The 24,855-nt window shown below is 53.9% G+C and overlaps 3 protein-coding genes across 4 annotated transcripts; 1 reads left to right on the top strand and 2 right to left on the bottom strand.

Moving 5' to 3' along the window:
* Positions 1 to 180: 180 nt before the first annotated feature.
* On the bottom strand, positions 181 to 13,354 carry MAN1B1 (mannosidase alpha class 1B member 1). Its single transcript, XM_087704851.1, has 13 exons — positions 13,110 to 13,354; positions 9,969 to 10,077; positions 9,441 to 9,568; positions 8,810 to 8,958; positions 8,416 to 8,525; positions 7,526 to 7,711; positions 7,109 to 7,257; positions 6,689 to 6,877; positions 5,878 to 6,068; positions 5,334 to 5,454; positions 4,614 to 4,811; positions 4,357 to 4,488; positions 181 to 3,172 (listed from the first exon to the last, which is right to left on the bottom strand). The coding sequence occupies exons 1-13, from the start codon at positions 13,281 to 13,283 to the stop codon at positions 2,969 to 2,971; spliced, it is 2,040 nt and encodes a 679-aa protein (XP_087560977.1). The 5' UTR covers positions 13,284 to 13,354; the 3' UTR covers positions 181 to 2,968.
* A 1,050-nt stretch (positions 13,355 to 14,404) lies between these two features.
* Positions 14,405 to 19,520, bottom strand: UAP1L1 (UDP-N-acetylglucosamine pyrophosphorylase 1 like 1). Its single transcript, XM_014058375.2, has 9 exons — positions 19,127 to 19,520; positions 18,833 to 19,037; positions 18,562 to 18,737; positions 18,202 to 18,374; positions 17,918 to 18,111; positions 17,164 to 17,304; positions 16,176 to 16,361; positions 15,359 to 15,425; positions 14,405 to 14,694 (listed from the first exon to the last, which is right to left on the bottom strand). Exons 1-9 carry the CDS (start codon positions 19,419 to 19,421, stop codon positions 14,557 to 14,559), a joined length of 1,575 nt encoding a protein of 524 aa, XP_013913850.2. The 5' UTR covers positions 19,422 to 19,520; the 3' UTR covers positions 14,405 to 14,556.
* Positions 19,521 to 19,834: 314 nt separating this feature from the next.
* SAPCD2 (suppressor APC domain containing 2) lies at positions 19,835 to 22,601 on the top strand. 2 transcript variants are annotated; one of them, XM_087704850.1, is made up of 6 exons: positions 19,835 to 20,292; positions 20,680 to 20,819; positions 21,082 to 21,228; positions 21,344 to 21,418; positions 21,552 to 21,674; positions 21,768 to 22,601. In XM_087704850.1, the coding sequence occupies exons 1-6, from the start codon at positions 19,872 to 19,874 to the stop codon at positions 21,894 to 21,896; spliced, it is 1,035 nt and encodes a 344-aa protein (XP_087560976.1). In that variant the 5' UTR covers positions 19,835 to 19,871; the 3' UTR covers positions 21,897 to 22,601. The 2 variants fall into 2 exon arrangements, with proteins under 2 accessions (XP_087560976.1, XP_013913837.2); XM_014058362.2 differs by having other exon boundaries at positions 21,341 to 21,418.
* The last annotated feature ends 2,254 nt before the right edge of the window (positions 22,602 to 24,855 follow it).

The raw sequence follows: 24,855 nt of genomic DNA, 5'->3' as shown, positions 1-24,855 counted from the left end.
CCTCCCACCCTGGTAGAAACCTGGGAGACCCCCCCCCATCCCAAGGAAAAGCGTTTCTTTGCCAACTTGGAGTCCCTCTGGAGTTCTTCCTGGATCGCTATCAAGGGATGGTCGTTTTTCACCCCTTCTGACAGGAAAAGGAACATGTAAGCGGTCAGCAGCACAGAAGAATGCAGCCTCTCAAAATAAAATTGGAAGTTTTATTAATTGGTGGAGTAAAATTCTGCAGATTAACTTCCCGGCCAAAATCATTTGAGATTTGCTTTCATTTCGGAGATTTTTCCCCCCCACCTTTGCAAGAAAAAGGCGATTTCACGTTTTGAAATCAATCCCACTTCACAAATACTTTGGACCAGATCACACCGACGAGGCTTCAACAAGTCTGCCTCTTCTTGGGAGAGGGAGGGAAGGGAGGGGGGGGGAGAAGGTAATTTGAAAAGTAATGATGCAGAGGGAAGGATGGGAGCCCACAGGGTGCTCCCCACGAGAGCCCAGCTTCTCTACCAAGTTTGGCAGCCACAAAGCCGCCCCCGCTGCCGGTCTGCTTACAGCTAATTGCCCAAGTGTGCGCATGATTATTTAGGACTCCCTCCTCCGTTCTTAAGACACGAGATGAACTGGCCGTGATAAGACGGCAGGGAAATCACGCGGAATAAGACAAAAGATGAAAACTGAGCCAGGTTTTCCTGACGTGGCAAATTTCTCTTGAACAAATCTCCAAAATTAGGAGGACATCCCATCCTCCGTGGAGAACACGAGGCGAGTGGAAATTCAGCGTAAACAAAACAGCGAAGCAATCCTCCACTGGGGTGGGTGGGTGAGGGTGGGGGGCCGTTCAGCCTCTTGAGAAGGATCCAGGGAACCAACGTCCCAGGGGGCTTGCTTGAAAAGTGGTTGGAGGGTCTGCAGCCCAGCTCTAGGCTTTGCTTGCTGGAGGAACCGCTTTGCCTTCAGAGACGGGAACCATCCCAGCCCTTCCTTCCCCTTGAAACCAGAAGGCACGAGTTCGAAGTAAAGTGTCCGGCCTCCCAAAAGTGGGGATTTGCAGTATGGCTTTTAAATTCCAGGGTCTGTTTAAAGGGAGGGAGGGGGGGGAGACAGGAAACTGAACGATGGTGCCTTGCAAGCACCCCCTCGAAAGCCAGGACCGCTCCCCAATTCAGTTGGGACTTTGTGGCCTCGACAGCAAACAAGACACCGTTTATAAAGAACGTGGCAACAGTGAATTTCTCCAGAAGTCCAGAGTTACAGTAAGAAGATTGGAAATAAATCTTTTCTCATTAGGATACTGTTGTGCTTCAGCTGTTCAAAGCATCTGGTTCTCCCTCTTCTTGGGAGCCATCGGCCTTGGGATATCGCGGGGGGGAGGAGCGGAGTGCGAGGTGCGCACCAAGAGATCTGAGCCACCGTTTTCTTGATTCGGCCTCTTGGCCACTGCACCGTCCCACCGGTTAGGTAGCACCAAACGCCCCCTGTCTTGGGAGACATGCATTCTGTTTGGGGGTCAGGGTGGCACACAAAGAAGAAGCAGGATCACTGGTCCCTCTGAAACCCACTTTCTCCTGCCGCAGCTCCAGCAGTGCCATTAACCTCGTGCAGCTCTGTGCCAAGACGGGCAATGCCAGTTTGTCTCCCTGTCCTCTGCTGGGCCGGGATTTAAAGCGGTTGGTGCACCATGAGCAGCAGCAAGCATGTATTGGGAGGCCCCCAAATACACAAAATAACAGTCCCACCAAAACTGGGGAAGATTGTCCCAGGACTCTTCCCTCTGCCCCCACTTTAAAGTGCTGAGATTGAGCAACTGGGAAAAGGGAGGGAGAGGGGGAGGGAGGGCCATGAAAGCTGGAAGGGACAGGAAGGACGGGGATGAAAGGGCCAGAGAGCCTGGCGAAGGGACAGCCTCTCACCCTGCAGGCTGCACTTGTCCTGACTCGGAGACAGACACAAAATTCACAACAACAACGTGTAAAGCAGGAGCAAATGAGCTTCCGCTGTGGCTGGTAGTTAAAAGCCAGAGAGGGAAGGTTGCTTGGTTCTTAAGCCCAATTTTCCAGGGGGGACTTTTCACGCACGAGAGGCGTGGCAGAAATCCTTAGCGGGAGGAATCCTCTCTGGGGATAAGGACTCTGTGACCCGCTGCTTCCTTGCCCTCTAGCCCCCGTCCCCCCAATATGCTTGCAAAGTGAAGGTCAACAGTCCCCTGGGGCCTCCAAGCTGGAAGAGGACCCCTTACAGGAAGCAGTTTTCGGAAGGATACCTGAGCCAAGACATTATTCATATTATGCACATATAAATTCCTACATAGACAACCTCCCGTTTTTTTTTTTCATAATGTAAATGTTCACATTTTTCTCCCTGCATTGCTGCAGATAAGTTAAGAAAATATATATATATATATTTAGATATATATTTACCACCCCATCCATCTTCTTCCCAGTTTGCACACGGGGCACAAATTCCTTCCCCTGATGACACCAAGAGCCCCCGGGGATCAGGATGCCAGCACTGAACACTGTTTTGGAGGGGGAGGGGTCTCCTCTGGACAGCATCGTCCTTCCCCCACCCCTACCTGCGGCCGTGGAATGATCCTGGGAAGCCCCAGGGATACTGGGAGGGATACCTGGGAACAAGGGCACCCTTTCCTACTGAACGGGACGGAGGCAATGGAGGAAGGCTGGGGCCTCCACGGGGATCCCCTCCTTGCTAGTTTTGAGGCGCTCCCTGGGCCGAAGTGAGTCCTGCACTCCCCCTTAGGCCAGGCCGGATCTGGCACGGCAGGGGCCCGCTTGCCCGGTCCTTGTGTGGGTGCCCCTTTTCAGAGAGGGGGGCGGTGATTTCCCACCTTCCCTCAGGTACAATTCCTCCGGGAATTCTCCCCTTCACCAGGAATGCCGCTAGACGCCTCCCTTCGGGTCCCTGGAATCGGGACGGGGTCGAACCTGGGAACGGCAGACGCCCGGCTTCGGTTTTATGCCGACGGCCAGATGGGGAGCGGGTGGGCCTCCGTGTTGAAGACGTACTGGTCCAGGTTGATCAAGTTCACGTCGTCCGAGAAGAGCAGGAAAAAGTACTTGAGCGTTTCGCCCAGGAAGAAACTCTCCATTTTGTCCCTGGGCTCTGGATTGCTGGGGTTCTGGACGTTGTCGATGGAGGTGTAGCCGCCCGTCGGGACCTGGAGGGGAGAACCCAAGTTTGGAATTTGAAGGCCATCAAGATTCCCCATCCTGGCTCGTTTGGGGCGCTGCTGATGCAAAGCCTGCTTTACTTGTTTAAATAAGAAAGAAAAGAAGAAGTTAGGAGAATGGGAGAAAAGAAAATTAGCAAGAAGTGGAATCTTTGAGAGACCAAGAGAAATGGTTAGAGGAGGAGGAAGGGAAATAAGGGACGTATAAGTAGATTAAAGGGAATTGTATTAATATTATTAATGGCATGTAGTCAATTTAGATATAAGGGAAATATCGTAACATTGTTGATTGTGGATAATTAATTAAGTTAAATGTTCTGTATGTAAAAATTGAGGATGTGTGTACCAGCATGAAAGGTGAAAGGATAATTTGGTTGAACCTTGAAGAAAATGCAAGTTGAGAGACGAAGATTAAACATAAAAGACTGGAATGGCGAATTTGAGAAACATACTTAGCAATTGAGATGATACTATTGTAAGAGATTAGAAATTAGGGCGATTAGTGATATTGTTTATATATTAAGAAGAAAATAAGTTTAAGATAAAAATACGGAAAGGGAATATAATATGACTGAAATTGAAAAAAAGAACCTGATATAAAATAGATTATGTATACGATGTAAAAGACCCACACAACACTTTGTTTATAAAATACGTTAAAAATTTGTGTTAAAAAATAAAAACCTTGAATTAGGAAAAAGCCTGCTTTACCCCAGCCAATTCTCCCCGGCTGGGTGGGTGGGTTTCCTCCTCTCCTCGCTCCCTCTGATGGGACCCCCGTTGCTGAAGCAGGCGGCCTGGGCTGCCCTAAGCTCAGGCTTACCCGGGTGTATTTATTTATTTTCAAAACAAATATACAACTCCTCCTTCTTTACATATTGTAGAAAGTGTATCATCTGGTTACAAAAGGCTTTTGTGCATCTCTTCCACCGTCATCAAATACAATTCATATTAATTCAAATATCTTAACTCAAATATTTACTATATTAACATCATCATACCTCCACTTTTATTTGACTATAGTCATTTAAACATCATCCTTAAATATACCAAGATTCAATACATAACCCCATGCTGACATTTCATTTACTTATTTGTAAAATCCTCCATTAACATTAAATCCTCATATCCTGTTTTAGCTAAACATCCATAATATTTAATACCAGGCTTACCCGGGTGTATTGGTTGAAGCTCTGCAAGATCTCCCAGCCCCAATCCTGGTACTTCTTATCGCCGGTGAAGCGATAGAGGTAGAAGAGGCTCTCCACCGTCTCGGGACGCAGGAGGTTGTGCCTATCGGCGGTCTGGGGAAAGGGGAGCAGAAGGGAAGCTGAAGGGCATTCCTGGGCCTGGGGGTGGCTCGGATGCCCACCACAGGGCAGGCTCTGAGTTGCCCCGATTGGCGCTCAGGGCAGGATCGGCTCCTCACCTTGATCTCCACGTCCTTCCGGTCCTTTTGCGGGTGCATGTTGAAGTGGACGATCTCGGGGCTCAGTCCGGTCTCCACTTGCGCGTACATCTGGTAGCAGGTTTCCGCCAGCTCCGCCGCCAGGGTCAGGTGATCTGCAGGGAGCCCGTTGTGAGCGCCGAGGGCCAGGACTCCAGGCAAGAAGCAGACCAGGTGATCCTGCTCCGGAGACACAGAGGGAGGAGAGCTTGTGGGATCCAGACTTCCTCTGCCCAAGGGCCTCTCCTCTGCAGTACCTCTGCAGTAGCTCCTGGGCTCCCTGCACACCACGCGTGGCTGGCTGCATTGCCAGGCACCTCTGAGAAGGGGCGCCTTTTTCGAAAGAGAGGAGCTGATGTGTCAGTGGAAGCGAAGAAGGAAGGGGGGGGATCTGCGCAGGCAGTTATGAGAAATGCAGGTGCTGGCAGTCCAGCTGGGGATCCGATTCTCTGCGGGACTGAAAGGCCCAGCAGAAGGGCTGCAAACGCACCGCTGGCTGGGAGCCTGAAACCTGACTCATTCAACCATCCGCTGCCGTTCAGAAACTGGGAGAGGAAACGTGCCCAACGGCTCAGCAACCCTCTTGGTAAACACGGAAGAGGAAGCAAGAGACTCTGCCTTATTCCACCCACTCACCGCAAGACACTCGGTAAGGGCAGCCCCTCTGCTCCCCCCTCCCCCCATCCCTAAAAGAAGGCTCACCATTTTCGCACTGAAACGGCCGTGAGCGAGTTCCCCCACAAAGCTCAGCCTTTTGGGATAAGATTTCCGGAGCAGGTGCGTCTTCACGCCCTCGATAGCCTTCACATAGTCTTCCAGGAGCCTGTTGGGGGGAGGGGGCAGAAGGCACCAACATTAGTGGCTGGGATGCTGCTAGCAAGGCCCTGGGGTGCTGCATCGTTCGTGCCTCCCAGAATTTTTTTTTGCATTTGGCTCATTTGTGGTTATCTTCATCCCGTCAACTGCAGCAACGCCAGCCGCTGTGTCTGAGAACGGGAGTATGTGCCCGCGTGCCTGGTTCCCCGAGAAGCCCAGCTGCAGGGAAGCATTCCTGGCTGTGAGAATGAACTAGTTATTCCCACCCTGGCTTCAAATCCACCCAACGTCCACTACGAAGCTTGCAGGGAAAGCCCTAGGATTCTCCACGGAAAACCCTGCCAGGCGTGGAAGGAAGGAAGGAAGGAAGGAAGGAAGGAAGGAAGGAAGGAAGGAAGGAAGGAAGGAAGGGGATTTGAAAAGGAATTACTCGTTCTCCTTCTTCCCTCCCTGGATCCACTGCTTGAGCAAATACTCGTAGTAGCTGTCCGCTCGAGCCCCCAGGGTGTAGACTCCGAGGTGGGTGAATTGCCCGCTGTTGGTGTTGATAAACATGGGCACCAGGCCGTCGTTCTTGCCGGAGAGGGAGTGGACGTGCCTCATCACCCTGTCCACCGCGTTCTAGGAAGCAAAGGGACAAACAGCAAGGGAGCTGTGGTGCCCTCTTCCTCTGCAACCAGAACCAGGAGAAGCCGCACACCAAGGGGGTTCCGGGGTACGTGTAGCAGCCAGGATTCTGAGGGAATGGACCCGGTTCCATCAAAGCTCAACCTGGGGTGGGGGGTGTGTGTGTTACACTCTCTATGCCCTGAGGGAACTGCGTCCCAAGAAGAAAAGCAGAAAGCCTTTACTAGTCTATCAAGAGACACGTTTCCTCCGAGCTTCCTTTCTTCTCTTTACCGTCTACTGCAACTGAATAGCAAAGAGGGAGATGGACTAGCCCAAATTCTGTACCCTAACTCAGTGGTCTCCAACCTTGGCCACTTTAAGACCTGTGGACTTCAATTCCCAGAGTTCCTCAGCCAGCTTTGCTGGCTGAGGAACTCTGGGAGTTGAAGTCCACAGGTCTTAAAGTGGCCAAGGTTGGAGACCACTGCCCTGACTGCCCCAAAAGCTGAAGATGTCCCCCCTTCATGATTAAGTGGTTTCTTCCCCTCTGCGTGCCCCCCCCCACGCCTCCCAGCATAGACATTAAGAGGAAGGAGCCTAGGCAATCCACCCCCTGCACCACTCCCTGGTACCTTAAATTTGTCTTCACCGGTCAGGCGCGAGAGCTCCCTGAATTCCAGCTGGATGCTGGTCACTTCGGCCACAGTGCTGTCAGAGGTCCAGCGTGGGGGGTGGGCAGTGCCCTTCCCAATGTTGACATCCGAAAAGGGGATCTTGGAAGGGGTGTTAAAGGCTGGCATGAGCCTGCTCCCGATGTCTTTCTGAACAAGGGAGAAATTGCACAAGGGTAGGAGGGAGAGAAAAAGAAAGAAAGAAAGAAAGAAAGAAAGAAAGAAAGAGAGAGAGAGAGAGAGAGAGAGAGAGAGAGAGAGAGAGCGAGCGACCGTTTTTTGGTGCTGGGAGAGAGGAGAGACCGACTCAGAGGCCTTCCTGATCCTTCTGAGGAGGGGAGGGGCCCTCCGGGGGTCTTCAGAGGCCAGCAAGATGCTTACCGCTTTTTCCAGGAAGAGGCTGTCCCCAGACAAGTGGTACGTGCTCAGAAGGCCCCCCAGGATACGAATGGCGCTCTCAAAGAGATTGACATCTACGTCCTTCTTGAAGTCCAGCTCCTTGGCGACCCACTCTCGGGCTTCTTTGAACTCTGCATAAGGAAAGGAACCACCAGGAGCTTCAGCCAGGAAGGGAAAAGCTCGGCCAAGGATCGGCCTCCGGATTCCGCCTACGCTGAGAAGAGGCTCTCCCTCCAAACAGGCGCCCCTCAGAGGCAGCCGCCTCAACCTACAAGGCTGGATTTTTGTGGGCGGGCGAAGGCAGAGGGGAAAGGAGGGAGCCCGCTGTGCCTAAGGCCTCCTCCAGACTCCCCTGGCTGTGGGAGGAAGGCCGAGCCAACCGGCAGGCGAGGCACGGACCTGCCTTTAAGCCCAAGATCCACATGGTGTCCAGCGCGTCGATGAGCGTCAGCCCCAGGCCAAACCATTCGTTGAAGGACTTGGAGATGGGCTTCAGCTCGTCGTGACCCCAGGCAAACTCCTTGTAGCCTTTCCAGGCGTGGCGGAAGGCTTCGATCACGGCCAGCTGGCGCTTATTGAGGGCCCCTGGAAGAGGGAGGGAGAGACGTCGGGAGCTGCTCTGGAGGGGAAAGGCCTTCGTCACAGGAGGAAGAGGGGGTGGGCTGCCACCGTGACCCGTCAAAACCACGCTTGACTAAACCACGCCCGATTAAACCACGTCGCTGACATCATCAACAGGGCGACAACAGCCAGCGCGGAGAAAGAAGGGCGCTTTAAATAGCGCTTTGAAAGCAAGCCGATTCAACTTAAGGTAAGGGTTAGCTTTAGGGTTAGGTTAAGGGTTAGGGTTAGGTTTAGGGTTAGGATTAGGTTTAGGGTTCGGTTTAGGGTTAGGTTAAGGGTTAGGGTTAGGGTTAGGTTTAGGTTTAGGATTAGGTTTAGGGTTAGGTTAAGGGTTAGGGTTAGGTTTAGGGTTAGGCTGTTAGGTTTAGGGTTAGGTTTAGGGTTAGGATTAGGGTTAGGTTGTTAGGTTTAGCATTAGGGTTAGGTTGTTATGTTTAGGGTTATGTTTAGGGTTAGGATTAGGGTTAGGATTAGGTTTAGGGGGGTTAGGTTTAGGTGTTAATTTTAGGTTTAGGGTTTACAGCGTGTTTCTGTCTCCGCGCTGTTGTCGCCCTGTTGATGACGTCAACGACACGGTTTAGTCGGGCGCGGTTTTGTGGTGGAACCGGCTGCCACCTCAGCAAAGCCCCCCCCCCCCCTGGGTTAAGCCGAGCCCTGCCCACTACCTGGCTCTTTCTGGTCCTCGGATGCCACGGCAGAAGGCCTCCCCAGGTGGTTTGTTTTCTTGGAAGGCGGCTCGGGGCTCGGGTTGGGCTCAATCACGGCTCCCCTCCAGCTGCAGAAAGAGGCTTTTTATGGCCTTCTCTACTCTACGCTACAGCCAGTGGCACAAAGACACACACACCCCCGGTCATAGGGGAGCATTCTACAGCGCCTTCCCTGCCCAATCGGCACAAGTGGGCAGTCCTTGTGGGCATGGCTCCCGGCATCCTCAGGCCAGGCCTCTGTTAGCTGTGACCCGTTCACCTGCCACTCAACCATCCCATCTTCCCTACGTTACTAAAACGTGCAGGAGCCCAAAACCGTCTTAGGCGAAACCGAGAGAGGCAAACAGCTCACCTAATGACGGGCTTCTCCGGGTTCTCCACCTGAGGTGCCAGGCCAGGTTTCCCCTCCGCTTCTTGGGACCTGGCCTCCGCCTCCCGCCAAGGTGGCCGGATCTGCAGGTTCGGAGGCCCTCGACGGACAGGAACCTGTTTCGGAGGTTTCTGGAGGGGGGAAAAAAAGAATGCAAAGGAATCGGTGGATGGGCAGGAGTGGAGAAATCACAGCTGGAAGTCTAAATGCTTCAAAGGCGGCAGGGAAAAAGGAGAACCGCTCCAGTCGTGTTAGGCTGCCCCGTTGGCCTAAGGCAGTGGTTCCCAAACTTGGCAACTTTAAGACTTGTGGACTTCAACTCCCAGAATTCTCCAGCCAGCTCTGCTGGCTGGAGAATTCTGGGAGTTGAAGTCCACAAGTCTTAAAGTTGCCAAGTTTGGGAACCACTGGCCTAAGGCAGGTGATTCAGTGATCCAGTTGACAAAGGCTAGTCTGGGGATCAGTCCGCTTAGAAAAATTCCTTCCAGGTAGAAAGTTCAAAGGCCAGATTGAAAAACAAACGCAGCCGAGCTGCCTAAAAGCTGCTGACCCTCCCCTTAGCTTACAATAAGATAATAGGGGGGAGGGGGGGAGGAGGAAGGGGGGGAATTACTTGAGGTGAAAGGTCCCTGAGATTGGCATCGGCTTTCTGGGGGATCGGGAGAATGGCCTGATTTGCTGGATTCAATCCAGGGATCTCCAGGTCCGCCTTCTGCTCCTCCAAAGATCGGCTGGTCTCACCTGCACGGAGACATTAATTGCCATGAACCTGATGCAATGGTGTGAAACCAACCGCTCAAGGTTGGCTCCAAGAAAGAAAGGAACACTAAATCATTTCCTTCCGCGAAACCTCCTGGTTCCCACACAATTGAAAACAAAAACCCGCGACCAAAACAATGCTTGGAAGTTTGGGAGCTTGAAAAAGCCGAGACACATTTTAATTTCTCTAAAAACTACTTTGTCACAGTAGGGCCACAAAGCAGAATAACCCTTTACTTGGAAATCAGCCCCAGGTAGCTCCAGGGAGACGCAGAGCTTCTGCGCAGGCAGGTGGAGGATTGTGGTTTTAGGCGTTTCAAAAGGAAGCCACTTCCATTACGCAACAGTTAACCTACGGGCAGGAGATCTGGCAGGCGCTTACTTTTCCAGGGGTCGGCCATATTGGCGTACGTCCTGATCCCACAGACCACCAGGAAGGCAAAGAGGAAGAGGATGATGCTGCGCTGGAGGCGGGACAGCTGCTTCCATTTCTGAGGGCGAACATTGCAAAAGGAACCGTCAGCCTGCAAACACAGACGGACCCCCAACCCCTCTGCATGAGTGTCCCCCCCACCCCACTCCCAAAGATCATTGTACGCTGCCTACTCGCCCCTCCCTGTTATCTGGGAGACAATCTGGGTCCTCCCTGTTAAGAGCCAAGGTGGCGCAGTGGTTAAATGCAGCACTGCAGGCTACTGCTAGATCAGCAGGTCAGCGGTTCAAATCTCACCGGCTCAGGGTTGACTCAGCCTTCCATCCTTCCGAGGTGGGTAAAATGAGGACCCAGATTGTTGGGGGCAATATGCTGACTCTCTGTAAACCGCTTAGAGAGGCCTGAAAGGCCTATGAAGCGGTATATAAGTCTACTGCTATTGCTATCTTTGTATGCCAAGTATTACAGCTGAAATATTTGTTTGGATAGAGGAGGCGCTTCACAGCAGAATCAAAAGAACGAAACCCTTCTGACTTGGTGATTGATGGCAGGCAACAAAGGAGCCTCTCCAAGCCCAGGGTCAACCCACGTCTCCCCCACGACATGCCTCAGGAAAACAGCCACTGCTTCTCTCCTGCCCCTTGGCGAATACCCTCCTCCTCTCAGCCTTGAATGAGGAAGAAATCCTTACGTACAATGCAATTCATGGCGCCTGGAACAAGGCTGCTGCCTGCCTCCTCTCCGCTTCTCCCGTATTCAGTGGGACGGCAGCTGCCCGACACGCACAACCACCTCTCCGCTCAATGTCTCAAAGGAGAAGCTCCTTGGAAGGCGAGCAACAGCTCGCGGTTACTTGCCACGCCCCTAAATGCGTCCTCTCTTTTCTCGAAATGATCCAGTAACGAGAAATGCACCTGCTGCCAGGGAACATTTCTCTGAAAAACAAAACTATCTAAGTGGAGGCAAAGCCTGTCCGTTTCCAGCCACGCTTTCAGGATCAAAGGCAGCGGAGTTTTAAAAACTGTGCGTAATTGGGTAACCGTTGACACACCCAGAGGCACCAAACTGGATTTTATGGCGTGTGAGATCCTGAACTTGATGGATTCTTAATCCACCCTATCCTTTGATCTTAAAGAGAAGGACACAACTCCCATGCCCAGATGCAATCTATCTCAAGCTGTGTTAAATTTATATTTTACCGACAAAGAAATAAAAGGGAGACTAGTACAGATCTATTTCAAGCTATTTAACTCTCGTCAGTTAGCCATACCTGCCATTGGGTAGCTGGAAAGAGCTAAATAGCTTGAAATAGAGCTATACTAAAGGTAAAAGTTCCCCTCGCACATCTGTGCTAGTCGTTCCCAACTCTAGGGGGCGGCGCTCATCTCCATTTCAAAGCCGAAGAGCCAGCGCTGTCCAAAGACGTCTCTGTGGTCATGTGGCCGGCATGACTCAACGCCCGAAGGCGCACGGAACGCTGTTCCTTTCCCACCACAGGTGGTTTCTCTTTTTCTATTTGCATTTTTAGGTGCTTTTAAACTGTTGGGTTGGCAGAAGCTGGGCACAAGTCACGGGAGCTCACTCCGTTACTCAGCACTAGGGATTTGAACCGCCGACCTTTCTGACCGACAAGCTCAGCCTCTTAGCCCCTGCGTCCCTCAGATCTATACTAGTCTCCCTTTATTTCTTTGTTGGTAAAATATAAATTTAACACAAAAAAAGTTTGTCATGAAAGTGACTGCCTGCGAAGCCCCCTGGATTGGGGCTGAAAGCGGAAGCCGTATGTGCTCTGCCCCATATTTGGGTAGACCAGGTTCTACTCAAGAGCAGAAAGTTCTGGGGATCCTAAAGCTGCCAAACACCAGAAATATTTGACCAGGCGCCACAGGAATCACACACCTTTTGATCTGCAACAAACAGGAGTCCTTCAAAACCATATTTACGCCTGTTGCAATCCACGGAGGAAACGGGTTTACTTTGATGGTCACTGACACTGCCCACCGTAGACCTCACCCCATTCCTCAGAGGTCCGAAAAGGGACTGCTCATAAACGGACCAGCACGCCTTCCGCCCCTCTCCTGCTGTCCCCGTTGATTTGTACTCCTTTCTTATGTACATACTTATACCTGCTTATTCTTCTACTGCTTATATGTTATATTCATACTTGTTTTCTCATTCATGCTTGACAAACCAAATGAAATAAACAAATAAATATAGATTCCACCCAGATTTTATGCCAATTAGCTCTCTCCCTCCCTCCCTTCCTCTCTCTCTCTCTCTCCCTCCCTCCTTGGGCTCAGCCCACCTCCCCTGTAAAATGGGCCCATGAGACTGGCTCATGCAAGGCTGTGCATTAACCCTTTTTCCCTTGCCCCCAATCCCTGCAAACGTTTTCCTCTGCCAGCAAAAAGCAGAGAGATCCCACCCTGAGCCTTGATTGCCTCTTCCATTCCCTCTCTTTAGGCCTCGGCATTCCTCCCCTGTAAAATGGGCCCATAGGACTGGCTCCCCTCAAGACTGGCTGGCTCTCCAAGGACTTCAACCTTAAACTGTCTACCATGGACCTCTCCCCATTCCTCGGAGTCCGTACCGTCCCTGTCCTGCTGTCCCCATTGATTTGTACTCCTTTCTTATACATGTACCTATACCTGCTTATTCCTCTACTGCTTATATGTTATATTCATACTTGTTTGCTCCTGACAAACCAAAATAAATATATGAAACAAACCAACGACCTGGTGGGACTCTGCAAGGCCTCCCCTGCTAAAAGAGCGAGGCTTCTTGGTCTGTTCAGCCTGGCTGCCTTTCCAACACCGCCCCTCGGACAGCAAACCCCGAAGACACACGTCAGCAGCCGCTCCTGGCGCCTCCCAGCCCCACTCAGGCCAGGGAAGGCTCGACCTGCGGGCTTCCCCCCATCGTGCAGCGGTTCCGCTCCGGGAAGGGGCCAGTCCCGCAGTGGCCCAGGCGCTGCAATTCCTACCCCGCCGCCAGGGGGCGCGGGGCAAAGGCCGCTCCCGCCCGCTGCCTATCCCCTAGAGGGCGCCGTGGAGCCCCTCTGCCCCGTCCCGACTCTATGGATCCTCTCACCCGCCAGCAGGAACGCCTCCGCCAGGCCTTGCTGTTGTTGTAGCCGCCGCCGCCGCCGCCCGCCTGGAACTGGCCGCCGCTGAGCGTGACCGAGATGAAGTCCCGCCGCGGGGGGGACAGGAGTGGCGGCGGCGGCGGCGGCGGAGAAGAGGAGGAGGAGGTGGCGGCGTACATGGCGGCGAACGGTTTTCCTTCAGGAGCCGCGGAGCTCCCCTCCGCCCGCCGCCATGTTTCTTCCTGTTGCTGTCCGCGGCACCGAGAGGGGGGAAGCCTAGAGCGGCCGCGCAGGCACGTCGCGGACACCCTCCTTTCTTGGAGAGGTTAAGTTGCCACAGCGCCCTCTAGTCTTTCACTGGGAGAAGAGCAGGCGGCGGGTGAGCCGGATCAAAATAGCACGTGAGAACCGAAATTTGGCACGCCACGTAACCCAACCCACAACTCTAGGAAGGGAATCCACGTGACTCTCTGAAGGCCCTCCCATCCCCTCTCCAAAGCCAATGTTTTGTTCCTCTCGTAGCCAGCCTGATGCTTTGTATTCTGTGCTGCCCTTCCTAGCTGATTCTTAAGGCTTGTAAGGAAGATGAAGAGAAGACAGGAGCATCTTTGGAAGGCAAATTGGCGGCATCAAGTGATAATGTGCCCCCCTCCCAACCTTGATCAAATCTCCAGCCAACCCCCTTAATGTCCTGACGGAGGCTTCCCAAGAGCCTGAAGCAAATTCCTGATCCCCAACTTTTATTAATTTGCTATGGATTCTGCTCATTCACCTCTAGCAAAGTCTTTCAAGGGAGGATTTACAGTCACAGACCTTATCTTGCTTGGAGAGCTGCCAGGCCGATCCCTGCAGAACTTGGGAAGGAGTCTTGGAGAGCCACGAACCAATGAAGCGAACTAATTGTCTCCTGCAAACTCCACTCCCTTTTCGCTCCTCTTTTATTTCTTCTGGGAGGGGCCATTCATCATCCACCTGTGGCCTTTCTCCCAAGTCGACTCCTGTTCTTTAGCTCTTCCCTTCATCTGGCAACTCTGCACATGCGCACACTGGGAACAGGCTCCCCCTGTTCATCTGCCTCACTGATGTCTGACTCTGAAAGCAAGTGATAACTCCCAGATGGCCCTGGCCCTTTCTCTGCCGCCGACACAGAGCCCTCATCAGAGCCTTCCCCAGACTCCAGGACTGGCCCATCTTCCTCCCCAACCTCCCCATTGTCTGAATCTGCTGCCAGCTCCGCTGGCTGCTGGAGGGTCACAACACTTAAGAATGCAGAAACACAAGAAACACACATCCTCAGGGCTGCTCTTAAAATTCATTTTAATATGAAGAAAAATTCTCAGATATCCGGTCATTTTCCTGACCTTCCTCCAGGAAGGTAAAACATGCCTTGCTTCTCAAAAAAAAAAAAACCACTCTTTTTCAAAGTTACTTTTTTTTCTAAAAAGAATTGCTTTAGTTTTTAAAAGAAATAGGGACCTTTCCCCCAAAATTGAGCTCTCCAGCTTCATCCAAAGCTAAAAATTCAGCTTTGCTTTCATCAAGAAGAAACGGAGATGGAAGATTTTTGCCCCGGATATATTTTTCCAGCCCCTGCACAAAAAAAAAAAAAAAAGAAGAAGAATTTGTCAGACTGAATGTGGAGGGATTGTTTTAGGACACCTCAAAGGCTAGAAAAACCCCAAAGGCAGAGATGAACTGTGTGATAAAATAGAATTAAAAACAGAATTACAAAATTAAAGTTAACGATGGAGAAATTTTGTTTTCATTATCTCTGCTTTCTGCAACAATTACAAACCATTCTTTATTTTTAAAACCAATCCTTTTCTATACTTTATACACACTCTGGATTTTCCCCATATCCACCGCTTTCTACCTTCTGCGTTCATATTATTTTCCACCAATTGTTTTATATTTTTTCAGGCTTTTTGCAGGTAGAGGCCTCACCAGGCTGCTTCGCACTTTACGGCACCAATCACCTGCTCTTAAAACAATGTTTACAAAACAAGGGAAGGGTTCCTAGGTGCACCAGGCCTAATTTAATATTAGCATTGTTTACGTGCAAAGCAAAGCTTCTACTGCTAAATTCTGGCTCTTTCCTTGCTTTGGGGAACAAAGGGGGAAAAAAACACAGGGAGTAAAAGTTTACAAAGAATTCTGCTGCCCTTATTCCCGAGTCAGTGCAAAAACCAGTCCTAACCCTTTAGCTACAGATATCCAACCCTTTTGGAGCTCAACAGAGAATAATTTTTCTGACCTCTCCAAAGTAAGAGACTAGAGGCGAGATCTCACACACAGCAGGTGGTTCCTCGTCTTGGGCGAAACTGGAGAAAGGCAGGGAAACAAAGACATTTCAGGCTCTCCACAAACACACGAACGCACCTTACGCTGGAGGATAGCAATAGCAATAGCAGTTAGACTTATATACCGCTTCATAGAGCTTTCAGCCCTCTCTAAGCGGTTTACAGAGTCAGCATATCGCCCCCAACAATCTGGGTCCTCATTTCACCCACCTTGGAAGGATGGAAGGCTGAGTCAACCTTGAGCCGGTGAGATTTGAACCGCCGAACTGCAGATAGCAGTCAGCTGAAGTGGCCTGCAGTACTGCACCCTAACCACTGCGCCACCTTGGCTCTTATAGGATAATAAAGGTCCAAATGCATGAAAGTTTATTCCCTGGAATAACCAAATCTGGGACTGGGATAATAATTCTAGATTTAAATATCCAATTCAACTAAATTGCCTTTGAACATGGGAGAGTTTTTATATTGATTGTTAACCATTCAAGTAGCCCTTTCATGGGTGCCTGGTAAATAGTGACAGTTGTTTCAACATCCCCAATTTAAATAGTAGAAATCAATATTGACTTACCTTTAAAACATTCCCACCCTACTCCATAAACACTTTTCAGGAGGTTGAATTGAATCAGACACGTAGCCGATTCACACAACCCACTAAACCAAAAGCCCAATGGCGGCTGTGCACCCAGGGCGTCGCAGCAGGGGGCCGAGGTTGCCCCTTCGCCCCTGCCAAGCCTCGGGGCCAACCGGGCTGATCAAGCAAAGCAAACCCACCTCTCCTTTTCCGGGATCAGCTGCCCGCCCTCTGCCACGAATCTTCCCCCCGCCTTGACGGCCCAACGGTAATGCTGAGACAGGATGGACCGTCGTGCCGTGGTGGGCGTGTCCCTGGCAGCTGTGTCTGCGTTCTTCAGGGGGGAGAACTCGTCTTCCCTCGGGACTTCAAAAGCGACAAAGTTCCTGCCAATCCAGGAACAAAGAGTTGGGTGCTTAAAATTGGCCAGCAGATAGTTTAATTCTAGGTTGTTTTATTTGGCAATGCCAAGCTAGTGAAACATTGGAGGCAATGCCCACATAACTGTGGTTCACCCTTCATTCCTTTATATGGTGATAGGTCTTTTGAGATACCCACAGAGGGGAATGTCACTCCCCACCTGTTTTGCCAGGTGAAATTCTGGCTCAGCTGCTCACCATGGACGCCTCTCTTTCAACTCCCAGCGCAGAACAGATGTACCACCCCCAAGAGCAGGTTTCCCCCTGCACCTTCATGCCAACCACTGATCTGCACAGGACACCTCTGAAATAGGGAGGGGGCCCAGATGAGCCAGCTGCAGAGTGGTGTGGGGGGGGGGGTTTGCTGGTGACATTATTCCGGTTCGCTTCAAGTGTGTGCACGCCATATGTTGCACAGTTGCCTTAAAATTGTTCTGTGCATGCGCCGAACATTATAAAATGCCTAAAAAACATGCTACCAATGCCATGGATGACCAGGGAACCGGTTCGGGGAGGCTGGGCCAGCCTGCTATCCCTACCGGTTTGGCAACCCGGACCCTATTTCCACTACTGGTGTGAACCAGTAGCAACCCACCTCTGGTGTGTTTGTGTGTGTGTGTGCAATGCTTCTGCAGACTTTATGTTAATGCAGAAACCTGGAAGGCTGCATTGCCCCCTCCCTGCCGCCCCCTCCCCTCCGCAGCCGGCTCTGTTCCACAGCAGAGTCTCCAGGCCCAAAGGAAAGGGAAGAGAGGCATCGGCCACTAACTTAGCAAATGGGAAGACGTCAAACACAAACTTCTCCAGCTTTATCCCGTTGGGCTTGAGCGGCGCCAGCCGGCGGCCTTCCTCGTCCACGCAAGCGACTTTCTTGATGGCCACATGGGGCGTCAGCTGCGACTCGAATTGCCTGGGGAGGAGAGAACCGGCTCTGCCAACGAGGTCTCTCCCCCAGCTTTCCAAGTCCAGGACTCTCTTCAGGCGGCCCGGCCCCTCAAACCAGCCAGGACCATCCTCAGCCCAGCTGGGGTCTCCCCACACCAAGAAGCAGCCCCTCCCCCCTGTGGGAGACACCCCCCAATTTTACTCCCACGCAGCCTGGGAAGTTTTTTTCAACCCTGGGAGGGAAAAGAGCTGAATGGGGGAATGCCCGACTCGGCTGTTCGGGATGAACAAAAAGGGGAACAGAAATTTCTCGTGTCTCAGCATGTGATTTTTGGCGATTCCCTGGAAACCGTTTCGCAATTTCACTATCGGGAAGCCTCCCTGTGGTTTGTTCAGACACATGTCGTTTTTTCCCCTCCTCCTGAATAACCCTCAGCTGACTGGCAGTTTGGCAGAGCAGTTAAATTACCTCCAACAGCCCCCCATGTCCAGATTAAAAGCAGGGAGACCTCCTTGGATCAAATTAAGCACCAAGAACCTCTCTTCTCTTCCCTTGTTTTTGCTCCTGGAAAGCTCAGCCCGCTTTGGGGCCCCCTCGGTGCTGATTGGGGGTGGAGATGGGGGGTCAAGGGACTTACTTGGCTACTTCCCGGAGGAAGTCGAGGCTGAAGAAATGGTTGCAGATGTTTCCTGCCCAGTAGGCCAAGCGGCCATCGGGACTGCGTTCCTCGGCCGTTTCCGCAACGATCTCGCTGTACTCCACCACCTGAACGGCTCCGTCCACGCAGCACACCACCCCGACAGGCTCGGCCGGGTAGGCTTTCTCCACCACCTGCAAAGGCGGCGTTCGGGGGCCGTTCATTTCGGGAGACGCGGCACCGAAAGAGGCTGGGCTTAAACCAGGCCACCCCGCCCCTTTCACCTTGGCCCCGCAATCCGCTCCTTTCGAGACGCAGAAGCCAATGAAGACGGGGTCCGCCATTTTGACCAGGATGTTGTCCACGCAGTAGACGTGCACGAACTGGACGCCCCGCCGCTGCATGTCCTGCAGGATCTTGTGGTCCACCAGGGCACGATACAAGCCACCGTTGCCATCTGCAACACAGGAGGCAGCAGCGGCTTTCTAGCCCTCTGCTCACCGCTGGCGTTCCCACTTACCTTCGGCTACCGTGGGCCCCTTATTCCAGAAGGGGCTTCGATGTCAAAGGCGAGTGCAGACAAACTGCAGGGAAAGTCCCGGAAGTGCTCCCTCCCTCCCCCGTGCCAGAAAAGAGTCGCACACCTGGCGCCATGGCGATCTTGCCCTTCTCCTCCAGGATCACCTTCCCGTCAAAGGAAACGGCCGGCAGCATCCTCTGCTCAAACAGGATGACGTTCGACTCGTCCAGGTTGAAATAATGATGATCCCGGAAGAATTTCTCCGTCGGCCCCAGCGTGAACTCGCTGGTCATGATGTACCTGCAAGAGAAGCCGGATCCCCCCGGCGTTAGCAGATCTCCCACCCCGAATCCCTTCCTGCCACTGCTTAAGCCGCCCACGGCTGTGGGACCCACCAGGGCACCAGGCACCACGAGCCAAACTTCTGGCCTGCCAGCTGCTCCACTTTGCGGATCCTCTCGGCCTGGATCTGGTAGAGGGTCTTGTGGCTGGGCAGGCCCACGTCGAACATGCCCTTGGGGTAGGGCACCCCCAAACGCGTCCCTTGCCCGCCAGCCAGCAGCAGCACCGCCACCTTGCCCTGGGAGATCTGCCGGAGGCCTGGAGGACAGAAGGTACAGCTGGCATCAGCCCAGCCCTCTTGAGGGACACCCCCAGCACTCCGGCCCCTCGCCAGGCAGGTAACCCACCTTCATCCTCCCACCGCTGCAGAGCCTCCGGGTCGCTGCTGCCCACGCTGCCCACCACCTCGGGCGGGAGGGGCTCCATGAGGCCGTCCAGCTTCTCCGGGCAGGGTTGTTGCTGACGGGCGCAGGCCTGGGCCGCCAGGCGACAGTGCGCGGCCAGCTCCTCGGGCTCCAGCAGCGCCAGCGGCCCCAGCAGCGCCTCCCGCTCCGCCGGTCCCAGCTCGGCCCAGAAGCGCAGCAGGTGGGGCTGGCCGGCGCGCTCCAAGCGCTCCCGCATCGCCTCCTCCGGCGGCCCCATCGCCGGGCACGGCGGGAGCGGGCAGAATCCCCCAGGCGCCCTTCCGCCGCTTCCCCCAAACGGCCGTTCAGCTGCTGGGCTCAGCCGCCGGTCCCGCCCCGTCCGGCCAGGCGGAGCTCCCGGCCTCGGAGCCCCGCTGCGGGGCGGGGGCAGCGGGGGCAGCGGGGCCGAGGGCGAAAGGGAAGCAGCGGCGCCCCCTGGGCCGGGGGCCGCGGGCGCCCCCTGCCCCCATCCCCTCCGGGGCTCGCGTGGGGAGGGGAGAAGCGGCCGAGGCGACGGCTGCCCGGGAGGCTCCGGCGTTGCCGCACGGCGAAATCAAACCAGCTGGCGGGGCGGAGGAGCCAATGGGCGTCGAGGGGCCGGGCCGGGCGTCCAATGAACGGCGGGCGGCTGACGTCACGCGAGCTCCGCTGCCCGCCGGCCGCCCCATTGTCCGCCGGCCGAGCCCCGATGGCGCCGGAGCGCAGGGCGGAGGGTCCGCCGCGGGCCTTTCTGCAGAGCCTCCGCCCGCTCTACGACATCCTGGACGAGCGGCGGCGCGGCTACGTCCACCTGCGCGAGATCGAGTCGCGCTGGCTGCAGCCGGGCGGGGAAGCGGGGCCGCTGCCGCCGGGGGTCCTTGAGGGGCTGCGCCGAGCGGCTCCGGCCAGCGGCTACCTGACCTTCGAGCGCTTCGTGCTGGGCCTCCGGCTGGCGCTCCTGGGCCCCGAGGCAGACGACGGCCCCGGCGGGAAAGTCGCGGCCCGAGCGCCCGGCCCCCCCGGCGGCCCCCCGACGCCGCCGCTGAAACGGGCCCCCCACGCCTCTCGGAGCCTGGAGCGGAGCAGCCGCGGCGGCCGGGCGGAGCAGCAGCTGCAGGGCAAGCGAGCCGGTGAGGGATCGGGAAAGAGCTCGGGAGCTTCCCTGCCCACGTGCAGAGTTCTTTTAGCTGGGAAGCTTCCCCTGGTTGATGGCCGATCACACAACTCTGAAAAATTTGGGTTTAATTGCGAAACGGGAGGGGGGGTCCCTGGTGGGACGTGAAGGGGAAAAGCTGATTCAAGAGCGAGGGGGGGTGAGTCCCAGGGTCTGGGGGCTGCACCCGGGAGAAACAGCCCCCCCCCCCATCAGAGGGCAGATTGCAAAAGGAGTTTTAAATTTGGAGGAAAAAAAGGGGAAGAAAGGATCAACATTGCTGCTTCCTTGTGAGTGGTGGGTTTACCAAGAGCCCCTCCCCTTAAACTGGGACTCCTTCTGCCACTCCTCTTCCTCTCTGCAGCAGGAGAGGCCAGTGAGAGCCGGAAGCCGCCCAGGGAGCAGGTGGGAAACGAGGGTCCCTACAAGGAGCCACGGAGGCAGCTGAGCATTCGAGGGGAAAGGCGGAGACACACTATCACCCACGGAGTGGATTACGAGATGGTATTCCCACTCCTGTGCCCCCCCTCCCTCAATCCCCGCCTGGCAGAGGAGCTGGCAAGGCAGAGGGAGGCTCCCCCTGCTGGCCTGCAGCTTGCTCTCTCCAGTAGTGCACTGGGAGCAATGGGAACTGTAGTTTTCCCAGCTGGGGAAAGGCGCCTGTGCCCGTCATGCCCTCTCGTCTGGCGGTTGGGAGGGGGTGTGTGTTGTGGAGATGGAAGGGAGGGCGCCTGCCTTGCCCGCTGATGCCCTTGCCCCCTGGCAGCTGAAGCAGATGAAGGAGCTGGAGAAGGAGAAGGACTTCCTGCTGCAGGGGCTGGAGCTGGTAGAGGAGGCCCGGGGCTGGTACCACCAGCAGCTCCATCGCCTGCAGGGGCACCAGAAGCAGCTGGCGCAAAGCAAAGGCCGCCAGGTGAGGGCGAGAGGCAGGTGGGGGACCCTGGAATCGCCACCCAGAAAGGGAGGGCTGGCTGGCCTGCTCGGAGGGGCGACCCAACCACAGACCCCCTCCCCTTTCTTCCCAGCAGGAAGAGGAGAGCCGGATCCCGCTGAACCATCTCGTCCCCCAGTGCCTCTGCCAGCTGCTCTCCCTCTCTGCCAAGGTGAGGTGCAATGGGGGGTTGGGGTTGGGAGGGGGGAGCTACCCTGTCATACAAATCACATAAATCAACTTTGCTGGCATCTGCCTGCGCTGCCCATAAGGACTAGAAACCTGTTATGTGCCTTTCTCTTCAGCCTGGGAACTCAAGCCCCACCGTCTCCCACAGCCCGCCGGCCACTCTGCTGGGCCCCACCCCATCCCTAGGGCCACAACAGACCATCAACATGCTGAAAGAACAGAACAGGCTTCTCACCAAGGTCAGCGGGGAGCAGAAGCCCCCTTTTTTTGGTGGGGGGGAGAAGGCCCCCACTGGCTACTTTGCTAACACTGCTTTACCCCCCCCCCTCCAGGAGGTGACGGAGAAAGGCCACCGGATCACCCAGCTGGAGCAGGAGAAGTCTGCCCTTATCAAGCAGCTCTTCGGTGCTCGGGCCAAAAGTACCAAGGACAGCGACCATCTGGACTCCACCTTTATTTAGCCTCTGGATACCCGTTGCCTATTTCGGGGGCATTCCCCCCCCCCCCCCCGGAGACTGGAAAAATGGGACATCTCCCATGGAGGGGGGGAGGCTGCAGAAGAATCTGGAACCTGTCCCCCCCTCTCTTTGCAAGCTGGCCCTTCTGGCCCTTACAGCCAGCAGGAGGCATCGCAGCACCTTCTCTGGTCAAGGATATCCTTAACGGGCACTTTGCAGGGTCAGGAGTGGGGCTGAGCCTCCCAAGGAAGGCGCCTTCCTGACCGAAACACTCCTGGACGTTCGAACAAAATGTGTAGCAGCCCCGTCAGACTCCCGGGGTCCCGATTCCCACCTCTTAGAATAAACACGGGCTCTCTTTTGTGCCTGGGCCTCCGAATGATATGGGCATTTTTTAATTTTATTTTTATGGCTGACATTTCCATGGTGCTCTACTCCAAACTGTGCCCGCAGAAGGGGATATATATGTGAATGCGCTTCCTCTGTGTAGCAGAAAACCTTCAGAATCCACTTGGTTTCCTTCACGCTGGGAGAGAAGCCCCCACCCACCCACCCCAGGCGAATTCAGCTGACAGGCTGCTTAGAACCAGCTGTTTTTCATTGTAAGAGGAAGCTGCCAAAGGATTTGGGACTCTGACTTCCCCTCCAGTTACTACGGATGTTTACTTACGTTTACAAATAAACACTGCGTCGTTCTCTTTTTCTGCATCACATTTTTGAGGATGTTTTTTTAAAAAAAAAAAAAATACCGTACATGTGTTAGTTTCGTTATTGCGCAGATCTAAATAAAAAAGCGAAACCTTTATTTTGCTGTTGCTTTGACATTAGTGCCTGGCATAGATCACAGGGGTCCGAAGGGGCTTGAGCCTGAAATTAGAGGCCCAAAGGGATAGCGGGGTATGGCTGAATCTGCTCAAGAGAGGCTGATAAAATCAAACTTTCTGGCCGCAGGAGAGCTTTTTCCTCAAGAAGGACCGAGTTAAGGATCTGTGTTTAATCAACTGGATTGCTTACTTTCCAAAATGAGTTTTTTCAGGGAATGAAAAGGTCTGCTCTGCCAGAGAGTAATCTGGGGGCGGGGGGGGGGGGCTTTTTAAAGTTATGAATCCAGTTGTCCGTATTTTTGCACTGAGTTTTGGGAGCGGGGAGAAGTTTGGCTAGACCCAGCAGGCTCCCCATCAGCTGCTCATTCCTGGAAAAACAATTACTGGATTTTTTTTGTCTTTTCAATGCAAGGCAGGGTCCTTTGGAGGAAGCGTAGAACAAAAGAGGCCCAGTTTGGGCGAGAGACCCAAATTTTCAACTTCAGGGCTTCCCCCCACAGGGAGCATCAATGCAAGAGGAGGGTCACTTGTCCCAGGCAGCCATCCAGAAACAACTCTGGATGCTTGCTCTGGCTCCAGAGAGCAGATCTCTTTATCCTTCCAGAACAGCTGGGCGGGCCGGGGGAGGAGGGAAGATGAGACTTGTTGAATGTCCAGAGTCCTGCTCCACCCAAATGTACTTATGGCTTAACGTATGTTGCAAGACTCCCAGGAATGGATCTGTTTTCAATGTCTCCGTTTCTGGCGTTTTGCAACCATGTTCCTCTGTTTATCGCCAGCCAGCCAGAATCCAGGGGGAACGACTGGGCTCCCACCTGGTTTGTGGCCCCTGTAGCAACCTGGGAGCCCTCCACCGCCCCTGAAACACGGGCCTGGCTTACTGCCTGATTGTGATTTAATAAGGCATTCCAGATGTTAAGTCCGGAAGGAGCCAGTTCTGCGGAGCCAGGCTTAGTGTAGGAATCTGGGCTTCCGCCACATATAACAACCCCACTCCCCCCAACTCAAATCGCCTTTTTCTCTTGGCTTCCTCCGCTCTTAAGTTCAGGTTGAGGGCGGATCTCGGGACCTCTCCTATCCGAAGGTCCAATGTTGCTCTGGCTTTGTGCCCATTCAGATCGTCGCAGATGTTTTGCTAAAGTCAGAATGAGCTCCACCCTCCTCTTCTTCCCTGAATTTGGGTCCTTCAGGAGGAAGAGAAAAGGAGGCATCCAGGCGTTCAGACGAGGAACGGTTATGAAGAATAAATGCCCTTGAGTGTCTTCCTTGACCAAATCCTGGAGAAAATCCACCCAGGTTGGTTCCCCCCACTTGTTGGTGGGCCTCTTGAAGGCATCTGAGCAGCCTTCCTGGAAGCCTTGGAGCCAGGCCGCTTCAGTCCTGCCCAGTTGGGGCATCTCTGCCCAGATGCTCTTTGTCTCCTTGGATGTGGTCAGAGACGCTGAGGATAATCGTGTTTTGTCCCGGAGAAGTTAGCCTCAAAAGACCCCTTGGACTTCTCTCCAAGTGGAAATGCCAAGAGAGGGGGAACCCCGGGCGCAACTGGGAGCGTTTCTGCTTCCAAATTCTTTCCATAGAAACCTTGATGTTTTGTGTGGCTGGCATCTAATTTTGGAAGAAGGGAACAAACTAGAGAGACTGCGAGAGAACTCGCTATAAATAGTCATTTCTTTATCCACCGAATCCCACAGAGGGGGGCTATCTTATGCCACAAAGGTTGTTTTGTTCTCCTTCTCTCCTCATTGAGTTGGCACGGAGGGTCTTTGCCCATCCAGCTGCAGAAAGGCTGGTTGTAAGGCTGGTAAACTTCTCTCTTGAAGGCCAGGACTTCAAGGCCGGGTCCGTGGCTGGACCCAGCTAGGGTGACGTAAGAGGCAGGGCCTTCTTGGGGGAAGTCTGTCTGTCTCGCGGCATCCTTGGAGGGCACTCTTAGCATGCTTGGAAAGAACTTAGAGCCGAGGTGGCACAGTGATTAGGGTGCAGTACTGCAGGCCACTTCAGCTGACTGTTATCTGCAGTTCAGTGGTTCTAATCTCAACCCTGAGCCTCGGTTCTAGGCTCAGGGTTGACTCAGCTTTCCATCCTTCCGAGGTGGGTGAAATGAGGACCCGGATTGTTGTTGGGGGCAATATGCTGAC

This window comes from Thamnophis sirtalis, unplaced genomic scaffold (assembly GCF_051295495.1).
Source record: "Thamnophis sirtalis isolate CommonGarterSnake01/CBP01778 unplaced genomic scaffold, rThaSir2_p1.2 scaffold_2, whole genome shotgun sequence".
Lineage (NCBI taxonomy): Eukaryota > Metazoa > Chordata > Lepidosauria > Squamata > Natricidae > Thamnophis > Thamnophis sirtalis.
This window is presented reverse-complemented; position numbering and strand designations above follow the sequence as displayed.